This window comes from Eptesicus fuscus, chromosome 12 (assembly GCF_027574615.1).
Source record: "Eptesicus fuscus isolate TK198812 chromosome 12, DD_ASM_mEF_20220401, whole genome shotgun sequence".
NCBI classification, from domain to species: Eukaryota; Metazoa; Chordata; class Mammalia; order Chiroptera; family Vespertilionidae; genus Eptesicus; species Eptesicus fuscus.
Window position 1 is genome coordinate 64373503 of NC_072484.1, and position 24611 is coordinate 64398113.

The 24611-nt window shown below is 40.6% G+C and overlaps 1 protein-coding gene across 4 annotated transcripts in view; it reads right to left on the reverse strand.

Annotated features, from left to right (window-relative positions):
- Positions 1–2599: 2599 nt before the first annotated feature.
- Positions 2600–24611, reverse strand: part of TXNRD3 (thioredoxin reductase 3) — a 33227-nt gene continuing 11215 nt past the window's right edge. For 3 of the 4 annotated variants that reach the window (XM_008159474.3, XM_028138645.2, XM_054723879.1), the window contains 11 exons: positions 24344–24463; positions 22229–22371; positions 20214–20329; positions 19215–19440; positions 18656–18748; positions 13169–13245; positions 12439–12595; positions 8465–8572; positions 5928–6023; positions 3528–3662; positions 2600–3325 (listed from right to left, as the gene is read on the reverse strand). In XM_008159474.3, the coding sequence (XP_008157696.1) occupies positions 3263–3325; positions 3528–3662; positions 5928–6023; positions 8465–8572; positions 12439–12595; positions 13169–13245; positions 18656–18748; positions 19215–19440; positions 20214–20329; positions 22229–22371; positions 24344–24463 (1334 nt within the window). In that variant the 3' untranslated portion in view covers positions 2600–3262. Of the gene's footprint in view, positions 3326–3527; positions 3663–5050; positions 5093–5927; positions 6024–8464; positions 8573–12438; positions 12596–13168; positions 13246–18655; positions 18749–19214; positions 19441–20213; positions 20330–22228; positions 22372–24343; positions 24464–24611 lie in introns of those variants that run through there. The other variant, XM_054723878.1, reaches the window with a different exon arrangement.

A 24611-nucleotide genomic window follows, 5' to 3' on the forward strand; every position in this document is an offset into this window, starting at 1 on the left:
TAGGGTTTCCTTGTCTGCAATGATAAAAATTCAGTGCTAAATCTGAGATCCAATCCCTTTTTTATGAAATCCCAAATCTATGTGAGGTTTATTTTGTCTGCCCTAGGAAAAGAATCTAAGACCTTTTAGGTATCTATGACATTTGTACTAATTTTAATTTTCCATGAACTTATCTATTACTGTGTAACAAATTATTCCAAAACATAGTGGCTAGAAAAATATTTATTATCCCAGTTTCTGATAGTCAGGAATCTGGGAGTGGCCTAACTGGATTGTTCTGGTCCACAGTCTCTGGAGATTGCAGTCAAGCTGCTGGTTAGGGGAAGGCTTGCCTGGGGAAATATTCACTTCCAAGCTCATTCACATGGATGCTGACAGACCTCAATTTCTTGTTGTTGGCGGGCAACTTCAGTTCCTCAGCATCTGGGCCTTCCTGATATGGCAGCTGCCTTCTCCCAGAACAAGCGATCCAAGAGAGTGCATGAGAGTGAGCAGAACTTCAGCTGCAATCCTTTGATGACCTAATCTTAGAAGTGACAAACCACTTCTGCCAGATGTTACTTGTCACACAGACCAACCTTTGCACATTATAGGAGGGGATTACACAAGGAAATGACTACCCATAGTTGGAGAATCCAATTTGGAGCCCAACTCAGAGGCTGCCAAAGCCCAGATTTGTCAATAGGTCTCTTACCTATTGGATACACTGTTGTGTGTCTATAAGAGCTTTCCTTAAATAAGGTCCCTGCTCATCACTGTGGAAGCTAAGACACTCTACACCAATATGCTATATATTGAAAGCTTTATAAATGTACTCAATTGTTATAACTCTGTGAAACATCCAATACTGTCAACACTTAATAAATCAAGAATAGGAAAAGTTAAACCATTTATTTTTTTCATGCATCTAGAAAGTTGTGGGGCAAGGCATTCACAAGTCTACTATTCTTTAAAGTTTAGGATCTTTCCATAATTCCCTGCTCCTTGTGACTGGTTCCTGGCTCTACCCTGGCTCTTTCTAGCTTGATCTCCCATTAACCTCTCACTCACCTCACAATACCTCCATACTCCACTTTCCATCATACTGTATGGAGGTTAAGGTTGCTGGGCTCTCAGTGTTAGTCTCACGGCTAAAATCTCTATATTATATCAGTCTTTTGAAATTTGTTGAGCTAGTACATGACAAATTCCATAAATATTCCATGTGCACTTGGAATGCATAAGTATTCATGTTAAACAGTGTTCTTCATAAGTTCATTAAACTGAGTTTGTAAATTGTGCTATTCAAAACTATCTTTGATCTAATAAATTAGTGAGGTATGTTAAAATCTCTACTATAATGGAGGATGTTCATTTCCTTGTAGAAAGATCTGTAAGCATCTGTTATGTGATTAGGTGCATACGAAGTGTATCTTCCAGGAAAAAAGGATCTCTCACCATTATATAGAGCCCATCTTTACTCCAGGAGAGGAGGAAAGAAAAAGGAAAAGAAGAGATAAAATAAGGGGTGGGGCAAGTAGCATGGGAGAAGGGAATGGGAGCTAGTTACCGAGAGGTTTATATCCAAGCCTTCTCTCCTCCTTACTAAGGGAAGATAACTTGCATAGTGGTTACAGACTCTTTGGATGGAATACTTTCTCCCACCCATGCCAGTGAGAAGACAGGCAAATTTCTTTGCTGCTTCCTTCTGTGAGGCAAAGTGCATTTCAATCACCCTTCCCCTGGGGGTATAGCCCATTGGGAGCCCAGCTTTACACAGAGGTCTTATTAAAGAGTCCACCTGGGGCAGGCCTGGGCTTTAAGCTTACTGTCCTACACCCAGTGCAAAGCAGAACTCAAGACTTCTATGCTTCCTGGTTTCATTTCAGTTGGGGTTCTGGAAACCCTTGGCTGTGTATGTGCATGTGGCTCTACAATACAGGAACAACATTTAAAAAATTACTTTATCTAGTATTTGAGTTGAATTTATAGAAAGTATCATTCAGAGCCTTCTCCATATATTTGAAACCCTATTTATCCCTCACAATTCAGTTCTAATATAGCTGCTTCCAGTAAACTATGTTCAATGACCCCACCCCTGCCTCACATCCAGTGAAAATTCACAACATCCTCCTGTTTCCCACTATGCTGTTTCTACCTCAGTTCTGGCAATTACTACACCCTGCCTCACTTTTTTGACAGTTACATTTTACTCTACCCAATGAAAAAGCCACTCAGTCATGAGATCCTACGTCAGTTACCTGGGGTCCTTATCTCCACTCCACACTCTGCCTCCGGGGAGGGTAGCAAAATGTCCTGTCTACAGAATGAGTTCCCTAATTGTTTATTGGCTTCAATTTTTTCTTAGAAATTCCGACCATAGAACTATCCAATCCCAAGCAAGTGCTATCTGAAAGAGCCTTGAGTTGGACTGCTGTGTGCTATGTTCCTCAAGAAAACAAGATGTTCCAAGGACCTTGGATAGGCCTCCCACTGCAAGGGCCTTTCAGATGCTGACAGGTATATACATTCAAATGGCATCTTCTCATATCACCTGGTCACTTACTGAACTTGACTATAATTAAACAGATTGTAGATGGAATCATTTTAAAGCTTTAAATACAGTTCAAATAATACAGTAAAACTTTTTAATATTACTCTTAAGATCAACATGAAAAAGAACTACAAGCATCTCTCTCTGACATGAGACACTCTGCTCGGTCTAGAGACACTAAGGGTAGAAAGGCTCCCAGGTGGTTACCGTCAGGGACCCAGGAGAGGGTGAAGCAGCCAGCTACCTGAGGGCACTTCCGCAGACACCGCTCACCAGTGACCCCGTGTGAATTACACGCCCACACGATGGAAGATCACCATTTTATAGTTTCATAACTGAAAAAATATTTTCTTAGAAACAAAGCAAAAAGATAAAAACTTTCAAACGGAAAGGTTGCCTTAGAGTAGCTATGTGATTCAAAGGTCCTTGAGAGGAAAGCTCAGTCTGACTTGGAAGAGCATTGGTCTTAGCTCACTTCACATGAGCTCCGAGCTAAGACGTCAAGGAAGCAGTGTAACTGCCTCTCCCGTCAGCTGAGACCGCTGAGCAGACGCCTGCTGCTGCCTGTCTCCTTGTCTACGTTCTCATCTACGTGCAGTGAAGAAAGCCCTGCACTGGGCCCTGTAACAGAGCAGGTGCCCCGGTCACAGATTCGCTGGGTCCGAGAGCGTCCTTATGTTTGAAAGGAATGAGAACAGACGGGGAGACTAGATAGCAGCAGGCCTAGCCTCAGCAGCCTTTCTGGGTGATGTCCAGTCCCGATGCCTTTGTTATCTCCAAAGTGGTGAATACCTGTTTGAAAGGAAGAAAACAAATTTGTGTTTAGCCAACAATATTTCAGTACTGCTTTATGAAAACACATCCTGAATATATCTATTCTCCTTAAAATATGCAAAGTAGTTACTAATACAAAAACTTTCTGACAACGTGCTTCATAATAGTTTTTCAAACTGCAACAATTGAAGTCAACTTAAAAAACCTCCCGTTTCTGTACCTCACCACATGTGGGGTGAATTCCAATAGTGTCATCAAGTAGCTGTTTCGTGAGCCCACATTTCATTGCAGCTGCAAATCCTTGGGTAACCTCACCGGCATTTGGTCCAAGAACATGAAATCCTATAACCCGATACTTTAATAGAAAAACAAAACAAAGGGAAGCCCAGTAGGTTAATGATCTGAATAGGAACCTAATCACTGCAAGTTCACAGTTCAAACTGACAGCATCTATTCAGAAAAAGAACCAATGTTGAACTCAGCACAGAACATTACCATGAAACTGAGCCACTGTAACAATCTGTTAAATGAGCCAGTAAATGCACATCCAGAGTAATCTCCACTCAATTTACTAGAAACGAGCAATTTACCCACTGCATGAAAGAGCTCATTAATATGTATGGTAGAAATTTCTGAATTATGCTGAGATAGTGCTAAATAACAACATACAAATCTGAATTAAAGTCCAACACTGGAATTATCCTAAGGCAGTAGGTTTCACTGGCATTGCAGAGATTCCCAGTCCAGGAAGCAAGCAGCCTGGCTCCTTAAATAACTAAGGGAAGATCAAGGAGCAGTGGGGATGGGGGCTTTCCCCCAGGACTGCATGTTATGAGGTAAAGGCACATGTGATGAGCAGACCATTGAGACAGAAAGCAGATTCACAGTGTAGCCCTGGCAAGTGTGGCTCAGTTGTTTGGATGTCATCCTGTACACCGGAAGGCTGCTGGTTCGATTCCCAGTCAGGGCACTTGCCTGGGTTGCAGGCTCGATCCCTGGAAGGGGCCGTGCAGGAGGCAGCCAATGGATCTCTCTCTCTCTCTCCTCTCTCTCTAAAAAATTCATTATAAATATATTTTTAAAAAAGATTCACAGTGTATTTACAAGGTATACTGCACTTAGGATGTCCTTTTGTCTGTGTTTTTCATCAGACTCTAGTCTTTGTTTCGATCTTCAATAGTAAAAGTGTACAACAGAAGGAAAGAGCATCAGAGGTCTTGAGGCTGGCACCAAGTCTCGCCTCCTCATATTCTAGAGAAAGAACAATGGTTCAAAGCAGCCACTCACACACATACTGGTGGTGCTGAAATGGAGAGCTCCAGGAGCAGTGTTTCGGGAAGGACAGCCACAGGCCACAGGGGCTCTGGGTGACAAGTGGAGTTCCCAGGGCCTCACAGAAGACTGAATTGGAATCTCTGAGGTGGTGCATCATACACACAGAAAACTGGGGAAAGACAGGCAGGCCAGACAGAGTAAAACCCCCATTTAAAAGTGAAAATGAAGGCAGGTCCTGTGAGAAGGAAAACCTAATTCCCAATTTTTACCACACAGCTATAGTAAAATTCATAGTAGTAGGATGGTCCTCTAGAAACAGAAATATGGACAGTAGTAAAAGAAATTAACAAGCTCTCTTGATGACAGTGAGCACGTGTGTGGGTGGGGAGCAAACATGGGCACAGCTGAAGGAGAGCAGAAGGAGTGGCAAAAGACAGAGACGAGGGTCAAGAAGAGGGGTAAACAGACCTGGAAATTCTGCCTCAGGCCCGACAGCCACAGTCAACAACTCTGTCGAGGTCAGAGATAATATGAAGGCTGAGAATCTTGGTTTCAGCAGCAGCTCAATCAAACCCCATTCCTGCTCACTTTAGGGGGCCTCAGTGCATAGTCTCTGCCTGCTCCCTTTGGAAATGCACCTACAACTTCATGACAGCAACCTCAGATTACTCTGTAAACTTTATGTCAGCTATTGCTGTTCATATGTATCTAATTGTGTGTTTTATCTCTCCAGATAAATTATAAACTCTTAAAAAGGGAGGAACCAAGTGCTAACACTGATTTCTACCCTCAGTGTTCCTGATACAACCAGTCCTAAATAAACTGTGCTTTAAACTCCGATAATCAGGCATCTGTTGTCAGTTTCACATTCACCTCAATAACAGGGAAGGCAGAGAAGGCTGCAACAAGGGCTCTCCACTCCACTGATTCTTCTTTAATGAATTGCTTCATTAGGAATTAGTTAATTAACTAGAGTTTTCACTTTGTGTAAGCATCTCCTTGTAAAGGCTTTGTGACACACATTCACTTTACAAAATGCACACAAACATATACCTTACATTTTGTTAGTTGATGATCAAAATTTTCACAGATGATCTAGTTCTAAACTGCCCAGTTAGGTCTGGGAAGAGCCAACTTTCAATGATTATTTTGAGAAGGTATTGGTAAGCCTCAGTCACAATCTGTCACTTGTTCAACCAGTGCAAACACATTAACTGGGTAATAATTTGAAGGATTTATGCCTTTCCCTGAAAACTACCTTTAAAGAGATCGTAAAAACCCACATACTAGAATAAAAGCTACATTTAAAAATTACAGCATTTCAGCTTCCAGTCACATTACGTACATTATCAACTTTATTGCAAATTATCTTTGCATAACAAGTATTGTTGTCTCTGCCGGCTACTGTCCATTCAAGAGGCCAGAACAAAGTATGATATACCTGGAAAACAAGAAGAGAGAGAAAGAGGCCAAGATTAGCATATATAAAAATCACTCCTTGATATGCTCTTCAATTATATAAACACTAGAGGCCAGATGCACGAAATTCGTGCAAGAGTAGGCCTTCCCTCCCCCGGCTGCGGCACCGGCTTCCCTCTGGCACCCAGGACCTGGGCTTCCCTCTGGCTCCGGCTTCATCCAGAAGGACGTCAAGTCTAATTAGCATATTATCCTTTTATTATTATAGATTATTATAGATGATAATCTCTATAACAGCTTTCAAAAATTTAGAGTTCCATGATCCCAATTTTATGTAGCTGATTGGAGTACCTGGGCCAGAGCTCCTAAAATGCCAGCTGCACAAGTGTGTTGACCTTTATTTTGCTCTACTGTTAGTCCAAAAAATCTATTAACTAAATTCAATTCTCCAACATTTATAGAGTACTGCCATCCAAGGCAATGCACTAGGCTGTGTGTGGGTTGAAAAGAAATAAAGACTTAGATCCTGTCTTTGACAAGTTTACAACCTTCTTACAAGGTTCATTGTCAAACCAAATCTAGGAAGAGCAGAAACAATACAACCCCATTAAAAGATATTAAGAACATTACCTATGCTACACTGCTCAGGCTTCTCAATCTGGCTCAATCATCTAAGACCCAGGGCAAAACACAATGTGATCTCCATCCTGCTTGGGGAAGCTATACATTTTCCCAGAATTGTTCCTCCTAATCTACCCATATAGAAAGCAATGGGTTAATGTTTGGTATCAGGATTTTAAAAAAAGGATTCTAAACTACAGATGGTCCCCAACTTACAATGATTGAACTTAAGATTTCCTGACTTTACAATGGTGCATAAGTGATAAGAGTACTTCAAAATTTGAATTTTGATCTTTTCCTGGGCTAGCAATAAGAGGTAAGATACTCTCTTGTGACGCTGGGAAACAGCAGCGAGATGATTTTGCTGAACTATACAGGCATACCTGGTGTTACTGTGCTTCACTTCATTGTGCTTCGCAGATATTGCATGATTTTACTTGAAGGTTTGTGGCAACCCTGGGTAGTACAAGTCTATCAGTGCCATTTTTCCAATAGCATTTGCTTTTTGTCTCTGTTACATTTTGGTATTTCTTACAATATTTCAAACTTTTTCATTATTATTATGTTTGTTATGGGTTATGTGTAAATAGTGATCTCTGAAGTTACTATTATAATTGTTTTAGAGCGCCATGAACAATGCCCATATAAGATGGCAAAGTTAATTGATAAATGTGTGTGTTCTCACTGCTCCACTAAACTGGTGTTCTCCCATCTCTCTCCCTCTCCTTGGGCCTCCCTATTCCCTAAGATACAACATTATAAAGTTTTCATAATACATTTCCCAACACCAAAAGTGTAAGTTATGAGTTTCAATAAGCCATTAGGCCATTTAACTAGGGAATATCAGTGCTATAGTTTAAGGAAATTCCCAGTAATAAATTAAAATGTCTTTAAGGGAGAGAACTGAAATTTCAACACTCTTTTGCTTAAAACCTCAAGTAGTAATAATCCTCCAACTCTTTTCTTTTTCCTCTCTATACTTCCTATGTTGGGAGAGTGTGCAGAAAAAAGATACTCAAGCCACCACCAAAATGCAGAAAAATATTTATAAGGTTGTTGTGTGTAAATGGGGCAGTGGTGAAGGAGAGGTGGAAATAAACGTATGAAGGACATCTTTGTCAGAGTCTAAATGGCCCACAGCCCATAAAAACCATGGGAACTGCCCATCTTTCCCACCTAGAGTCCACGGATAGTGTAGGTTCCAAGGGCCATGTTGACACTCCATGAGTCTGGCTACCATCATACCAAATGGAAGTGGTTGGATGGCAGACCCAGCTCGGACCAATTGTGAATTAAGACTGAGAAACAGTGAGCTGATCAGTTCCTCTTAAGTCCAGAATTATCAGACAAACTTGGGGGCAAAAGAATGGCCATAGTTTGGCTGCTATGTGCATTCTAGGAGCAAATAAAGTCTATCCGCAGGAACAGAGGAATGAACTGCATGCATACACACAAACATACACATAAACCCCAAGCAAGTAAAAGAAAGAGGTGAGACAGTCTTACAATTTCTGGTTCTTAGCCCTTTCTAAGGCCTTGATACATTCCCCAAAAGATCTCATAGTAACTTGTGCTTCCTTGTGTAAGCTTACTCAAGTAGATATTTGTTACCTGTAATTCAAAAGTCCTAATGCATACAGTATACATCTCTCTTTCCCCAACTGTATTATTAGTTTGCAAGAGAGATAGGGTTTAAATTATTTAATTTTTAATTTTTCTAAAATAGGCTGGTTTCCTATAATATAACCATTATAATAACTTGCAAAATGACAAAATGAAGTTACTGAGAAGACAGGTCATTAAAAGAGAGATTCTTAAAAAATAAACAAAACATAATCTTACTTCTAGATTCTCTTTTTTATATATTTCAATAGCTTTCTCTTCAGATAATCCACAGCAGCCATATTCCAGAGGAGTAAACACTGTAGTTGGAACATTAATATAATTGCACTGAAAGACAAACAAAAATTACACGCTCTTATTTTGTAACACTTTTTTTAAATAACAAAAATCTCTATCACATACATTTATAAAAGGAAACTAAGTAAGTCCAGTTCAATGTAACTGGTTCTGACACATCACAACATCAGGGAATTCTAGGTTACACTAAAGGAGATGGGGTGACCGCTGACTACAGGGCAGAGACCACAAGCTGGCCAGTGACCAATGAATAGGACTGGCTCTCCCAGTGCCCCAACCTCAGACTTCTGGTCTGAAAATCACAGTATAGGAGAAGATAGTGCACTTTGTTGCCCCTACAGACATTTTCTACAATTTTTTCATTCCATCCCCCACGATTCTGGAGCATCTCTACCAGGTGACAGAGAATTACACTATTTCACCTGACGCTCAGACCACCTTTGGCCATTTCATTTAATGGTGTCACTGACATGATGTGCAAAAAAGCAGCTCAATAGTGTGGGACTGAGTGAACGCCCTGGACCATCAAGTGGAGATGGCACGTGTGTACTTAGGGGCCAGGGTTGCATGAGTCCCATGGTCACAATGGCGCCCCTCCCAGCCCTTCTCTGACCGAGACACAGCACAAGTGGACAGCACAAGAAGAGTGCAGACCATGAACCCTACATGCAGTCTTCCAGCAGCTTTAGGCATCTGTCCATGGGAAAGCGGGCGCGAGCGCACTGGAGAAGACAGTGTGTCTGTGACTGTGTGGAGAAGATTTAGAACACATAGGCAGAAGCATCATTAAAACTCTGTGTGGCGAGAAAACAGTGTGCAGGAACAGAGAAAAAAGGTGGGTATAACCAGGATGAACGTCTCTGCGCCTGCCCATCCATAGTCCTCAAGGGGTGATACTGCCCAGAGCACTACATGTCGCCCAAACCCCAGCCAACAAGTTACAGTTTATTAGGTCAGGGGTGACATCTAACTCCAAAGAAAGGTAATCCATAAGCTGGTCAGAAACCTATGCAAAAAAAGGCGAACTGCATCAAATGGTTTATTTTGCAGGAAAATGACTAGGAGCAAAGAGAAGATCCTCCAAGTGATAGTTTGACAGAAAAAAAAAAAAAAGAGTTGTGGCCAAGTGAGGCTACCGAAGGGCACCCTGTGAAGCGTCCCTTCATATTACTAGGGCCCCAGAGCAGCTGTGACTTCCATACTCAGCCCTGCTCCAACTGCAGTGAGGCCCATCACTAGCACGATCCTTGTTCTAAGTCACTGCGCGATTTGACTTACTCATCATCAACTTATAAGAATCTCCCCCAATTTGCCTAGTTTGAGTGACTTCTATTTTACCCAAAAAGAAAAACACACCAAAACACCACCAGGTACACTTGCTTCAATGAGGTGATTTGTGTACAATATACATCAGCCTAGAGTCTTTAACTTAAAATATGTTCTCATCCCATTTTATGTTTGCTAACCTGCGAATCATGAAGCATTTGTGTTCTTTTTTCCAACATGGCTAGAGAAAATCACATAACCATGTGGACTGCCTGGTTTTCTGACTTCTCTTAGGCCATCAAATGCTCATCAATCCATTTATTGACCAGCAGCTGATCCCATATCCCATGGCTTACAGTGGAAGTCTCATCCTCAACAGATGCCTCTGTCTCCTGTTTCATATCAATTGAGAAAAAAGCAACAGATAATTCCTCAACTTTCCTTCCTTTCATCTGAAACACTTTCTCCACATCTTATACTACCTCCTCCACTTGATCTGGACTTCCTCTTACCCTACCTGTAGCCTTCCTTTTAGTCCTGTACCTTTAACCTCTCTCTTTTTACACACACACACACAACACAACACACACACACACACACACACACACACACACACACACACACACACACACCACAAATGTCTGTCTTCTAATCTCTCTACCCCACAGCCACCATGACTAACTTTTAAAAGCAATAAACAATTACTCTGCTTCATACATCCTGAAATGCAATAGCACTTCTTTGTACCTTTAGCATTTCTGGCCCCACCCATTAATGCCAGCAGTGCCATGTCCCCACATATATATACGGTCTTCCTTTATGACCTTACAAGGCACCTGAGGTGATAAAATAAGCAGCACACAGCATCCCTTATGAACAATATGTGCCCCAAACTTTTCACCTTAACCTAATCATGCAAAACCAATCAGAGAAATTCAGATGAGACATTCTACAAGAAAAGTAGCCTGGATTCATCAAAAGTCAAAGTCATGAAAAGTAAAGCAAGCAAACAAACAGGTAAATCAAGGCAGAGGGCTGGAGCAGATTAAAAGAGACTTAGGACTCAGAAGAGCCCTGTACTGTGTGAATCAAAACACATGCACACATACCAATGGACAACTGAGGAAAGATGAATATTACTGCATTGTTGAATTCTCAGCTACAGAAATGAAATTGTGGTTATGGAAGTGAATATCCTTGTTGTACATCCTGAAGTATTTAGAAGCATAACATCACTGATATCTGCCACTTATTTCAAATAGCTCAGCAGAAAAAAATGTACACACACACACATACACACACACACACACACACATACACACACACACACACACACACCAGCAAAGGAGAGAGAGAAAATGGCAAAACATTAATAACTGGAAAATCTAAGTGAAAGGGTAATGTGGGTGACTGCTACTATTCTTTCTGTGGTTTGACATCTTACTAAGTGAAAAGTTGGGGATAAATAAAAGTAAGATCTCCAACAGCTGCCACTGCCTACAGAAGGCCCGACTGATTCTTTACTGTGGCATCACAGAGTTCTGATGATATGGCACCAAATCAATTTTCCAGCCTCATTTCCAGTTGTACTCCTCTATCACCAATCGCTCTGCCTACATGAGTGACAGAATGGTTAGAATTCCTGACACCCAGTAATACCACCTCCCCAGTCATTCTTCATCCACCAAGAGCTGTGCACACCCACAGTGCTCCTGATGGAGCACAGCATGACCCTCCCCAGCTGGGAACGCCTGAGAGACTGCTCAGAGTCCTAGAACAAACCAAGCACTGCAGAGCTCTGGGCTTTTCTTTGAATTATCTCCTTACCAAAAGAGCCCTTTGCTTCCTCAATTTTAAATTGCTCACCCTAGCCCTAGCTGGTGTTGTTCAGTGGATAGAGCATCGGCCTGTGGCCCAAGGGTCCCGGGTTCGATTCCCACATGCCCAGGTTGCGGGCTCAATCCCCAGTAGGGGGTGTGCAGGAGGCAGCCAATCAATGATTCTCTCTCATCACTGGTGTGTCTATCTCTCTCTCCCTTCTCCCTTCCTCTCTGAAATCAATAAAAATGTATTTTAAATAAATAAATTGCTCATCCTTAAAGCCCATCCCAAATCTTTGATCAAAGACCATGAAAGGTGGAGGAGACTGTAGTAATCACCTAATTCAAACCATCAGCTTTGCAGATGGTGAAACCGAGGTGAAGAGAAGTGAAACAACTTGACCAGGTTCTCACACTAAGCAGGCAATGAAGCCAGGGCCAGCATCCCGATCCACTCTGAGTGTCCCTCCTACTCTGTGACAGTGCGACCGTCCACCGGGAGGCCCCTTTAGATCTCTTCAGTCAGAATTAACTGCTCCTCTCTCTTCTTACTCAGGACCCCACCTACCTAGTAAGCCCCTTGGTACTGGAACCTACCAGTCCTTTGTATATCACCCAGCACAACATCTTGCACATACAGATATTAAAAAAATATTTTTGAAAACCACTAGTAAATAATAAGTCAACTGCAAATGATTTGTGAAGAACCTTTTACTTGCAGAACAAGCACAAAAGTTTTATTTGTACTGATTTTTTAAGTCATAATCTTTATTTAGATATTATCTCAAAAAACAACAGTAAGAAACGTACCTTTTCTGAATGACCCCCAAAAAGTCTTCGAGCCAACAGCTTGCCTGCCTGTATAGCGACGGGAGTGAGCTCAAGTTTACCTTCCAGGACATCTCCGACAGCGTAAACATAGGGCACGTTGGTCTGTTCTAGGTCGTTTACTGGTATCTTGCCACTCCTATTAGATTTTGAAAGTAAATATATATATGACTAACTCTATACTGCTGGATGACTAGCACTATTCCAAGAGAACTGAGTACATAAAGAAAAGACCTCTCTCTAAGAACTCATGCACCTCAGTCATCACCTGTCTATAAGACCAACGACTTATAATAACAAAGGTATCTGTAGTTCCAAAAGAAAACAACTTGCTGGTTGATGAAACCATGCTCATTTTTTGGATGTCGAGGATATTCCCAGATTTCCCCCAGAACTGCACGTAGAGCTTTGAAATTTTTCTCCTTGCCTGACCACGATATAAAATTCACTTTAAATCAGATAGTAGGTGAAAAAATAATTGTTTTGATTTTATTTTTAAAAATCATGCATGAGCTCTTTAAGGCACACAATAAAGTTACTGATTTATTAATGAAAAAAACTGATAACAGAGCTGGGACAGTATTTACTATAAAATAACATTAAAGCATTTTAAAATTTTGCATCTTAATAATTAAATGAGAATTTTAAGAGGTGATCGGTAGAAACATTTTGCTTTGTGCATCAATAGTGCAATGATCCCACAGGTACATACTTCTCACTGATTTTGACACCAATCTTCTCCAAGCCTATTTTCCTTGTAGAGGACTCACGGCCAATTGCTAATAAAACCTATATTTAGAGAGAGACAAATTATCAATATCAGGGATGAAAGCGGAACATCACTATCGATCCTTCAGACATTAAAATACTAATAACCATTATGAATGCCCTATGCCAATAAATTTGACAGATTAAGTAGATTCCTTTTTTTGAGGTCAAAATGAATTTTTTTTCTTTCTTTCTTTCTTTTTTTTTTTTACAGAGAGGAAGAGAGAGGGATAGAGAGTTAGAAACATCGATGAGAGAGAAACACCGATCAGCTGCCTCTTGCACACCCCCTACTGGGGATGTGCCCGAAACCAAGGTACATGCCCTTGACCGGAATCAAACCTGGGACCCTTGAGTCTGCAGGCCGACGCTCTATCCACTGAGCCAAACCGGTTTTGGCCAAAATGCATTTTTAATTGAGGTATAATTGATATATAACATATTAGCTTCAGGTGTACAACATAATTTGATATTTGTATATATTGTGAAATGATCACCACAGTAAGTCTAGTTAACAACCATCACCACACAGTTATACAAATTTTTTTCTTTTTAAAAAAAAAATATATTTTATTGATTTTTTACAGAGGAAGGGAGAGGGATAGAGAGCTAGAAACATCGACCAGCTGCCTCCTGCACACCCCATACTGGGGATGTGCCCGCAACCAAGGTACATGCCCTTGACCGGAATTAAACCTGGGACCTTTCAGTCCACAGGCCGATGTTCTATCCACTGAGCCAAACCGGTTTTGGCCAAATTTTTTTTCTTATGATGAGAACTTTTAAGATCTACTCTCTTAGCAACTTTCAAATATACAATACAGTATTATTAACTACAGTCACCATGCTGTACATTACATCCCCCAAATAGACTCCTTGACACAATTTATCAAACTTACACACAAATCTGAATAACGCTTTGTTACATGCTGAATTATGCCCCCACCCAAATTCATGTGTTGAAGAGCTAACTCCCAATATCTCAAAATATAACTGTTTAGGAGACAGGACCTTTAAAGAGATAATTAACATAAAATGAGGCCATTGGGTAGGGCCTAATCCAATATGACTAGAGTCCTTATTAGAACCCACACATACAGAGTGGGGAACAATCACGTAAAGACAGAGAGAAGGCAACCAACCTCCTGCTAGCCAAGGAGAGAGGCCTAGAAGAAACCAATTCTCCTGACTCCTTGGTCTCATGCTTCTGGCCTCCAGAACTGTGAGAAATTAAATTTCCTTTGCCTAAGCCACCCTATCTATAGTATTTTGTTATGGTAGCCCTAGCTGACTAATATACCCTATTTTCATTAAGAAAACTGAATGCACAATTTATAAACTTCCTATTAATTAACTCCAGACTCAAATGACTTCATTTGTAAAGTCGATTGAACACACAAGTAAACAATAACACTAGTGGTACACAAACTCCTCCAGAAAAAAGAGAAAGGAGTCTTCCCAACTCCTTTTTATGAAGCCAGCATAAACATCTGACACCAAAATCAAACAAGGATATTTAAATAAAATTATAAGCCAATATCTCCATGAACATAAGATATAAAATCGTTAACAAAATCTTAGCAAATCAAATATAACAATATTAAAGAGGATAATTGATCACGACCAAGTGAGGTTTGTTCCAAAAATACAAATTTGATTTAACATGCAAAAATCAATGTAATTCATCATTTTAACAGAATAAAGGAGAAAACAAATTAATCATCCCAATAGATGTGGGAAAAGCATTTGACAGAACTTCACACCCTTGAGGATTCTAATTAAATCCTCAGCACACTAAGAATAAAAGAAAATTTCCCCAACCCAGTAAAAGGCTTCTGTAAACAAAAGAACAGCTTTCCATCCTAGCAATCATAAAAGACCGAATGGTTAGGATCACCCCTAAGATTGGTGTAAGAGGAGGATATGCACTCACAATGTCTATTCAGCACTGTACTGGAGTTCTTAACTAGTGCAACAAAGCAAGAAAAAGAAATAAAAAGCATGTAGATTGGAAAGAAGAAACTGATTTTATATAGAGACATAAATCCTAAGAATCTACAAGGTCAATATACAGAAATCATTTGTATTTCTATATACTATCAACTAATACTAAAGTTAAAAAAATTTAAATACCATTTACAATAGCTTAAAAAACATAAAATACTAAAGATAAATTTAGCAAAATACAAAAAAGACCTCTAGAGAAAAATGATGATATATTGCTGAGAGAAACTAAAGAATATGTAACTTTATACCCATATATTTTGGTAACTTAGATGAAATGGACTAATACTTAGAAAAATGTAATTAATCAAAAGAAACTCAAGAAAAAAATAGAAGGCCTTAAACAGCCTTTGATTGTTTAAAAAAAAAATGAATCGCCGAAACCGGTTTGGCTCAGCGGGTAGAGCGCCAGTCTGTGGACTGAAGGGTCCCAGGTTCGATTCCGGTCAGGGGCATGTACATTGGTTGTGGGCACATGCCCAGTAGGGGGTGTGCAGGAGGCAGCTGGTCGATGTTTCTCTCTCATTGATGTTTCTAGCTTTCTATCCCTCTCCCTTCCTCTCTGTAAAAAATCAATAAAATATATTTTAAAAAAAAATGAATCAGTGGTCAAATATATATATATACATACACACACACACACACACACACACACACACACACACACACACACTAGTGTCCCGGTGCATGAAATTCGTGCACATTAAAAGGGGATTAATTAGAGGAAATAATTTAATATTGCTATTTGCCCTTTCTCTATAATATAAATGTTAGAGATGAAAGAAAATTAGTAAAATGTATATTACTAAGATCCTTCCTCCTGTCAGAGTCTGGGGCGCACCACAGGACCCAGAGTCAAGTCCCTGCCCACCCACATGCACCTCAAAATCACGTGAGACCCAGACCTGCCCCCTCCACGCCCCCACAACTGGACTAGATCCAGACCCAGCCAGTCCCACCCTTGTCAAGCCCCGCCAGGCAGGGGGCATAGCCTCAGGTCCCCTGGCCCCGTGTCAGGATGGGGGACATGGCCTGAGGTACCCCAGCCCAGACCAGGGTGGGGGGGCGGGCCTTGAGTTCCCCCGTCAAGCCCTGCTGGGTGGGAGGCATGGCCTGAGGTCCGCCATCAAGCCCCACCGGCAGCGGGGCACAGCCTTAGGTCCTCCATCAAGCCCCGCTGGGTAGGCGGTGTGGCCTGAGTTCCCCCGACCCAGCACTGGGGGTGCACCTTGAGGTCCCCTGTCAAGCCCTTCTGGGTTGGGGGCACAGCCTGAGGTCCCCTGTCAAGCCCAGCCAGGCAGGGTGGTGCAGCCTCAGGTCCCCTGGCCCAGTGCTGGGGTGGGGAATGTGGCCTGAGGTCCCCCATCAAGCCCCACCTGGTGGGGGGTGCGGCCTGAAGTCCCCTGTCAAGCCCCAAGGGGGCAGGAGAGGGCGTAGCCTCAGGTCCCTGCTGATTGCTCGTTAAGGTTCCTTATGGGAACTTGGTCTCAGCTGTGGGTGCAGCCATATTTGTGACTGAGTGATGGTCAATTTGCATATTCCCTCTTTATTAGATAGGATTATTAGATAGGATATACACAGAAAATTCTAGATTCAGATGGTTGCATCAGTGAATTCTAGCAAACAAAGAATGTTCTAATACCACATAAATTCTTCCAGAGAACAGAAAAGAGGAAACATATTCCAAACTTCTTTCATAAGTTAGAAAATCTGAACATTTCAATATGTGTAAGGAAATTATAAGCCAATTATTCATGAATATAATGCAAAAATTCTAAATAAATAAATCAAACAACATATAAATAGCACCTTTATATCAGGAATAAAAAGTTGATTGAAGATTAGAAAATCAATATAATTCAACACATTAACAAATTTAAAAAAAACCTTGATTATCAACAGCTACAAAAGGAACTATTACAATTGAACTCATACACTCTTGATTTAAAAAACAACCAAAAAACAAAAACCCTTAGCATCAGCAAACAAAAAAGAATTTAAAAAAAAATGTATTTTTATTTATTTCAGAGAGGAAGAGAGAGGGAGAGAGAGAATAGAAACATCAATGATGAGAGAGAATCATTGATCAGCTGCCTCCTGCACGCCCCCTACTGGGGATTGAGCCCGAAACCCAGGCGGGCATGTGCCCTTCACTGGAATTGAACCAGGGACCCTTCAGTCCTCAGGCTGACGCTCTATCCACTGAGCCAAACTGGCTAGGGCCAGAAAAGAATTTCTTTAACTTGATTAAGAATCTTTACCAAAACCCTACCAAAAACATTATTCTTAAATAAGGAAACACGGAATACATTCCTTCGATATCAAGAACAAGACAAGCATGGCTGCTATGGCCATTTCTGGTTAGCACTGTACTGGAGGTCCGAGCTAGCAGTGTACTTATGCAAGATAAAGAAGTAATGAGGAAGACAGTGGAAAAAAGAAATAAACTGTGATTATTCACAAATAATATAAATAGGTACAAAGAAAACTCAAAATAATCTAAGAATAAATGATCAAATAAGAGCTTTTATTTTCTAATATATTTTTTACTTTGTTGACTCTCTACATTTCCTTTTTTAACTAAAAAAAGTGTATAAGAGTATATAAAACATACATGTACAGTTTGTATTAGAACTATAAACTTTACAAAAGAAATGTTGTCATCCAAATATCAGCAATTTAAATCAGAATTGTTGCCATCCAAAATAATCCATGGAATATTCACACTTTTTGGATATTTCATATTATTTGTTTTTTGAAATTATATTTATTATTGTCTTTATTATAAAACGAGAGGCCTGGTGCACGATTTCATGCACTTGGGGGAGCAGGTGAGGGGGGGATCCCTCAGCCTGGCCTGTGCCCTCTTGCAGCCAGGACCCCTTGCTCCTTAACACCTGCCTACAGCGGAGGCGGGACAGGCTCCCACCTATGCTGCTGTGCTCACCAGCCTTGAGCCTGGCTTCTGGCTGAGCTGCGCTCCCCCTGAGGGAGCGCACTGACCACCAGGGGGCAGCTCCTGCATTGAGCATCTGCCCCCTGGTCTGTCAGTGCGCATCATAGCAACTGGTTGTTCCGCTGTTTGATCAATTTGCATATTAGGGTTTTATTATATAGGATTCATTGTTTATTGCAAAAATATTCAAATGCAGAAATGTTTAAGATATCTAATGTCCCTGAACAAAGTACTAATAACAGGTATATCTGCTTCCATATTTTGTTCTATGTATAGTTACACATACACATGTATTTTAGCATGGTATTCTTCATATACCATTATCAAATGTCAACAAACTACCTTCCATATTTATTATACTCTAACAAAGAATCCAAAAAATGTTAAGCTATTATAATGTTCCCATAAGCTTCTTCTGTGCTAATTTATGAGTGTGTTCAACCACTTCCTGCTTATAAAATAAAAACTTACTGTGTTATATACTCCTTCAATAGTTTCTGGCCCTTCAGTGGATTTAGCCACTATTTTCAGCTTTCCAGGTGAACCTTTCTCCAACTGTTGAACCTAGTAAGGATAAACAATGTAATGATTCTATCTAAAGGAGACAGAAAATAAACGGTCCTAGGGCATACAGGTGAGTGTGGGTGTATGGGGACCCAGCCCGAAAGGCAGAGAGGGAAGGGAAGGCTTATTTGTTTAAAGATGAGAGAAACTGCAGGGCATCATGACAGAGGAAAAAGAAGACAATTAGCTGACGATGGGCTGTCCCTGAAAAGGTGAGAGAAGGTGAGGGGAACAGTGAGAGAAGAGGAAATCGAGCTGAGAGGAGGAAGGACATCACCATATCAGAGGAGGAGGGGGCCGGGACCAAAAGGGGCCCGTTTTGTAGGTCCAGGGTGGAAACATTGTCTTCAAGGTTTGCTATTGACTACAGACCAATTTATTTAATAAAATGGAGGAGGAGTAAAATAAAAAGCTAATGAAAGAAAGAATAAAAAGAAAAGGAATTCCAAATGACATTCAGACTCACCATCACAGGTATAAATTTTCTTAAGAACTTAACACCATGTTGCTCCATGTAGGAACCCACTTTCTCTGCCATTTCTTGATCAAAGCCACGAAGAAGGATTGAACGCACCATAACTGTGACATCTAAGCCGACACCAGCCAGAAATCCTGCACATTCCAGAGCCACATAAGATGCACCAACTACTAATGTTTTGCCAGGGCAATAAGGCAGAGAAAAAAGGTCATCACTGAAAAATAAAAATAAGAAAAAGAATACCTAGGCAATAAAAATGACACGAGTTACTTAGGTTTCAATGGTCCTTTGTTGGCTGAATTGCAATGTGGGGCTTGAATGAAGGAACACTAGAAGAATTTAGAGGCTTGTAATAGTTTCTCCTGTGGAGAAGGAAGTACATCTCCATTTTTTCAAAATCAAATTAGTGGATCACAAGCAAAGTTTTTTAAAAAACAGAACAGAAAATTTCAGACTACATTATATGTGATAAAAGGAAATATTATTTTGTTAGTTTGGGATATGTGTGTGTGTTCACCTGAGTACTAACAGCACAATAAAAAATGTATTTCTTACTGTGCATCTGGTCAAAAAAGCTTTGCAAGTCATCGTACTACATTATATACTGTCCTCTGTAGAACTATCCAGGGGAGATTCCTATTAAACCGCAGTATTAGGAATAGCCACGATTCTCCTGATCAGCAGGTTCATTATTATATTAGACACTAAAACCTAAAGCTAATTGTATTCGTTGATCTCTAGGAAGTTTAGGGCAAATTCTCCAAGCAATTACCTAGAAACATATAGCATATTTTTGTAAGCAAATTCAACTTTATTATTTATCTAACCTTATTTTCTCTTTGCTTCATTATGTTAACTACATAGCTTCTTGCATTGTATATACGTTCCTTTATTCATCAATTCAACACTTTGTGAAATAAAACAGCGAATAAACTGGAAACCCATAAACATAATATAATTTAGTTAAAATGGCCTATTTACTCTTACCTAGTAATACAGTATTCTTTATCTCCTTGGATTCCTAAATACCGTGGCCTTGCACCTGTTGCTATAACAAATTTTGCAGCAGTATAATAAGTCTCTTGTCCTTTTCTATTGGTTGCCTTTAAAAAAGAAAAGTAAACTTCACTTTTAAAACAATACTACAAAGTACCAGACACCATGGACAAATTAGTTACCACCCTTATGGAGCTTCCCATCAACAGGAACATACATGCAAAAATAGCAATGCAGTATGATAAGCACCACCATAGAAAATAGAAGTCTTTACAAAACATTAACCAAAAGACCACAGTGGGGGTGGAGTAGGGGACTGGAAAGCTAGGCAAGAATGACTCCATAGTTAGTAACATTTTAAGTAGGGATGAGAAAAGTGAAAAGATTTTAGAGAAATTGACATCGAAAGAGAGAATAGTACATACTAGTAAAAATGCACACAGGCCTGAAAGCAGCTGGCATCTGGGGAACAGCAAGTTGCCAGAAGTGCCAGGAGAGGAGAGTACAGTATGTGTTAGAGGTGAAGTCACACAGATTAATGCCAAATGTAAAGATGCTTCTATGCCATCCTACAAATCCAGGCTATGGAATATCAACAAAGGTTGTTCATTGTTTTTTTATTTTCAATTATACAAGTCAATCATAAATATATTAACTTTTTTTTCCCCCCCAGAGAGCGAGAGATAGAAACATCCATGATGAGAGAGAATCATTGATTGGCTGCTTCCTGCATGGCCCATACTGGGGATCGAGCCCACAACCCAGGCATGTGTCCTAACTGGGAATCGAACCGTGACCTCCTTCCTGGTTCATAGGTCGACGCTCAACCACTGAGCCATGCCAACTGGGCTATATTCACACTTTAAAAATTCAAAAAGCAATGAAAGTGTTTAAACCAGGAGGTGGTTTCAGTAGGATAGAGGGAGGGCAGCCTGGAGACAGGGAGCTGCTACAAACAAACAGTGCAAGCTGTGAGGATGAAGTGGGAGGAACCTGAAGTTTCTTGCTGGAGTAACTGGAGAGTCACTGGTATCACTAAGTAAGCAAGCATAGAAGAGGCAAGTCTGGCTGAGAATGATGGGCTTATTCAACCAACTATACCAGGTATATGACAGTGTGAGAACGGAAACTGATGGCGTATACCAGGTATTTCTAATTATGTTCCATGTGAATGATGCCATTTAAATTAGCCCATGTATAGTTCTAAAGGGGTAGCTTTAATTGGACCACCTCACACCTTTCTAGAGACAAGAAATGACTACAAAATACCCTCAAATTCTGTCAAGATTATTGCACGCTGTGCTATAAAAGCAGAGTACAAAAATAAACGAGGTGTTGAGGATGATATTTGACCGTCTTTCATAACTCCAATTTAAAAGTTTTGTGTTCATTAAAATGGTTTCATTTTCCTTATATATTGATCATAAAATACATAAACATTACATATATAATTTTATAAAATATACTAATTCTTATACTACCTTTATTAATACTTTTATGAATAATATATATTAAGGTTTTAATTAAGGTTTTATTTTTAAAAAGAATTAACACTATTAAAATTTTGATATTTTAAAATTGTTTAAACTTTTTCTTTTAAGATGGCAATGAGCCCAGCCAGTGTGCTCAGTGGTTGAGCACGACCTACGAGCCTGCACCCCGGTCAGGCACATGCTGGGGTGCAGGCTCGAGCCTCAGTAGGGGGTGTGCAGGAGGCAACCAATCCATGTTTCTCTTTCATCACTGATGTTTCTATCTCTGTCTCCTTCTCCCTTCCTCTCTGAAATTAATAAAAAAAAAATTTTTAAAGATGGCAAATAACTTTAAATTAATAGTTTTCTTTAAAAGGCAATTTCTTTAACTTAGCCAGACTTGTGAAATGCACTAACAATGGAGGAGCATGCACTAGCTATAATCCTTAACATAAATATGGAATTTTAGTTCAAGGCAAGTACAAGCAGTAATAAAGGTAAAGCAATGAACAAGACAAAATATTCAGAGAGTACCTTTATTTTATGGTGTTCGACAAATTCTCCATAGGAATTTACATAAGCCACAGACTTCTCCCTCAAAGACAGCCCATAGCTCCAATTTAGAGAGCCAATGTGGTTTTGAATAGCTTCTGTCATGATCTCCCAGTTGTGCTTTACTGAAAATAAGTAACCAGGGTGAAGTTATCAAGTGAATCTTACTGTAAATGGTAAATTATATAGAAACGCACAAGCCACATGACATGTTGCTTTAAAAATCTAGAAATGAACAGAAAATAATTAGCAACTTAAACCTTTTTTTATACCAGTTATGGTTTATACTTCTTCCTCTTTTATATTATAAACCATGCAAAAAAGCATAATTCTGAAAAGAATAAAACTGGAAAAAATATCCATGGAGAACAGAATGGAGAAAACTGGCTCTCTCATGGCCGTGCATGCAAAGTTATGAGGCAAGAAGATCATCACTTCTCAGGAGCACGCATGGACATTTTCACATGGTTGGCTGGTTGCACGGGGCCTTCTACATGTGAAGGGAAGCAAGTCTCAGGTCAGCGAGCACTGCATATTCGCCCCCCAGACAGGCCCAGGCGAGTCCCATTTGGTTCACCTGGTGGTGGTTTTATGATAGTGAATATCCTGTATTTCTTTATGATAAATGTGGTTAGTACCACCATTCTTATTAAAATGCTACGCACTTCCTTTTGAAGTTGGGATGGGAGTTGATGGAATCAGATTTCTCATCATCCCTGTACCTTTTAGGTGGAGTTTATTCCCAGGCATTCACCTTATCTGCTGATGCTGGTTCCCAAAGGAGACACCGTCTCCGTGCACCACATTTATAAGACACAGAAGCCAGCCGGCGGCTCCCATCAAACTGGATGAGATCCCTGAAGACAAACCCAGCCAACTGAGGGTTCACCTCTGGTCACACTGGGAGACTCACCGCCTCTAGCACTCTCAAGAAAGGCCTCACCACTAATCATTAGGAACATGGGACATTACAGTGTAGCCAAGAGAAAGAGGTCACAGTGCAGAAAGGCTTGGCCAAGTAAACGTTTATAATAAAAGTCAACTAAGATTTTGGAATCCAGAGAGTTATTCTGTTACTACATTACCCAACTCCCACCCCATGATCCCAGGAGGTTATGACCCAGCAGAGGCACATACCCTCATATCCTAAGATAACTGCCTCATTTCCCCAATAGCTGGAAAAGCTATTTTTCCAGCCCTTAAAGTATCATTTATCCCAAGGACCTAATCAGTTAAATTCACACTGCATATTCTTGTTTCTGGTTCTTGTTGTAAAACACATTCTATATTAGAGGTTCCCACACATGGCTGCACATTAGGACCCCTGGGAATCATGTTAAAATATACAGATTCTAGGACCCACCTCAAACCTATGCAATCAGGAGCAGGACCACAGAAGGCTCCTAATGAATGTTTATTAAACAAATTTTTAACTCAGCTATAGAAATACAAATAGCAAGTCTTTCTCTAAGAAATCCATTCTTTCTTTTCTCCCAATCTTTATATTCCACTAGAGCAGTGGTCGGCAAACTGCGGCTCGCGAGCCGCAGTTTGCAGCTCTGTTGACTAATGAGTTTGCCGACCACTGGGATAGGGGCTTAATCACAAGGAACAACAACAGCCTGTAATTATTGGAATCGAGAGTCTAGGTCAGTGGTCGACAAACTCATTAGTCAACAGAGCGGCAAACGGCGGCTCGTGAGCTGCATGTGGCTCACGAACCACAGTTTGCTGTCACTAGAGCCCCGGTGCACGGATTTGTGCACCAGTGGGGTCCCTCAGCCTGGCCTGTGGGGATTGGCCAAAACTGGCTCTCTGACATCCCCCGAGGGGTCCCGGATTGCGAGAGGGTGGTTCTGGGGTAACACACCCTGGAATCGGGCTCCCTCCTCTCTGGTTCCTGGTGTGTCACCTGAGAACCACAGCTGCCAAGTCACTGTAGCTCGGCAGCTCCTGCATTGAGCGTCTGCCCCCTGGTGGTCAGTGCGCATCATGGCTACCAGTTGGAGCGTCTGCCCCTGGTGGTCATTGCATGTCACAGCTACTGGTCAGCTGGTCATCTGGTCACTTAAGCTTTTATATATATAGATTACCCACCTTGCTGATTATACTCCCAGCCAAATTTCCTTGAGTCTCTTAATGCCTGTCCTAAAAGAGCAGCTTGATGCATCAGTTTCTTAGGAATACAACCTACATTTACACAAGTACCGCCAAGACCTGAGAAAGAAAATAATTTTAATTTTTTTGAGTGTGTGTGTGTGTGTGTAGTTTTACACATGTGTGGAGTCAGTGTTATTAAAATATGGAAATGGCCTGGCTGGTATGTCTCAGTGGTTGAGCATCAACCTATGAAACAGGAGGTCAC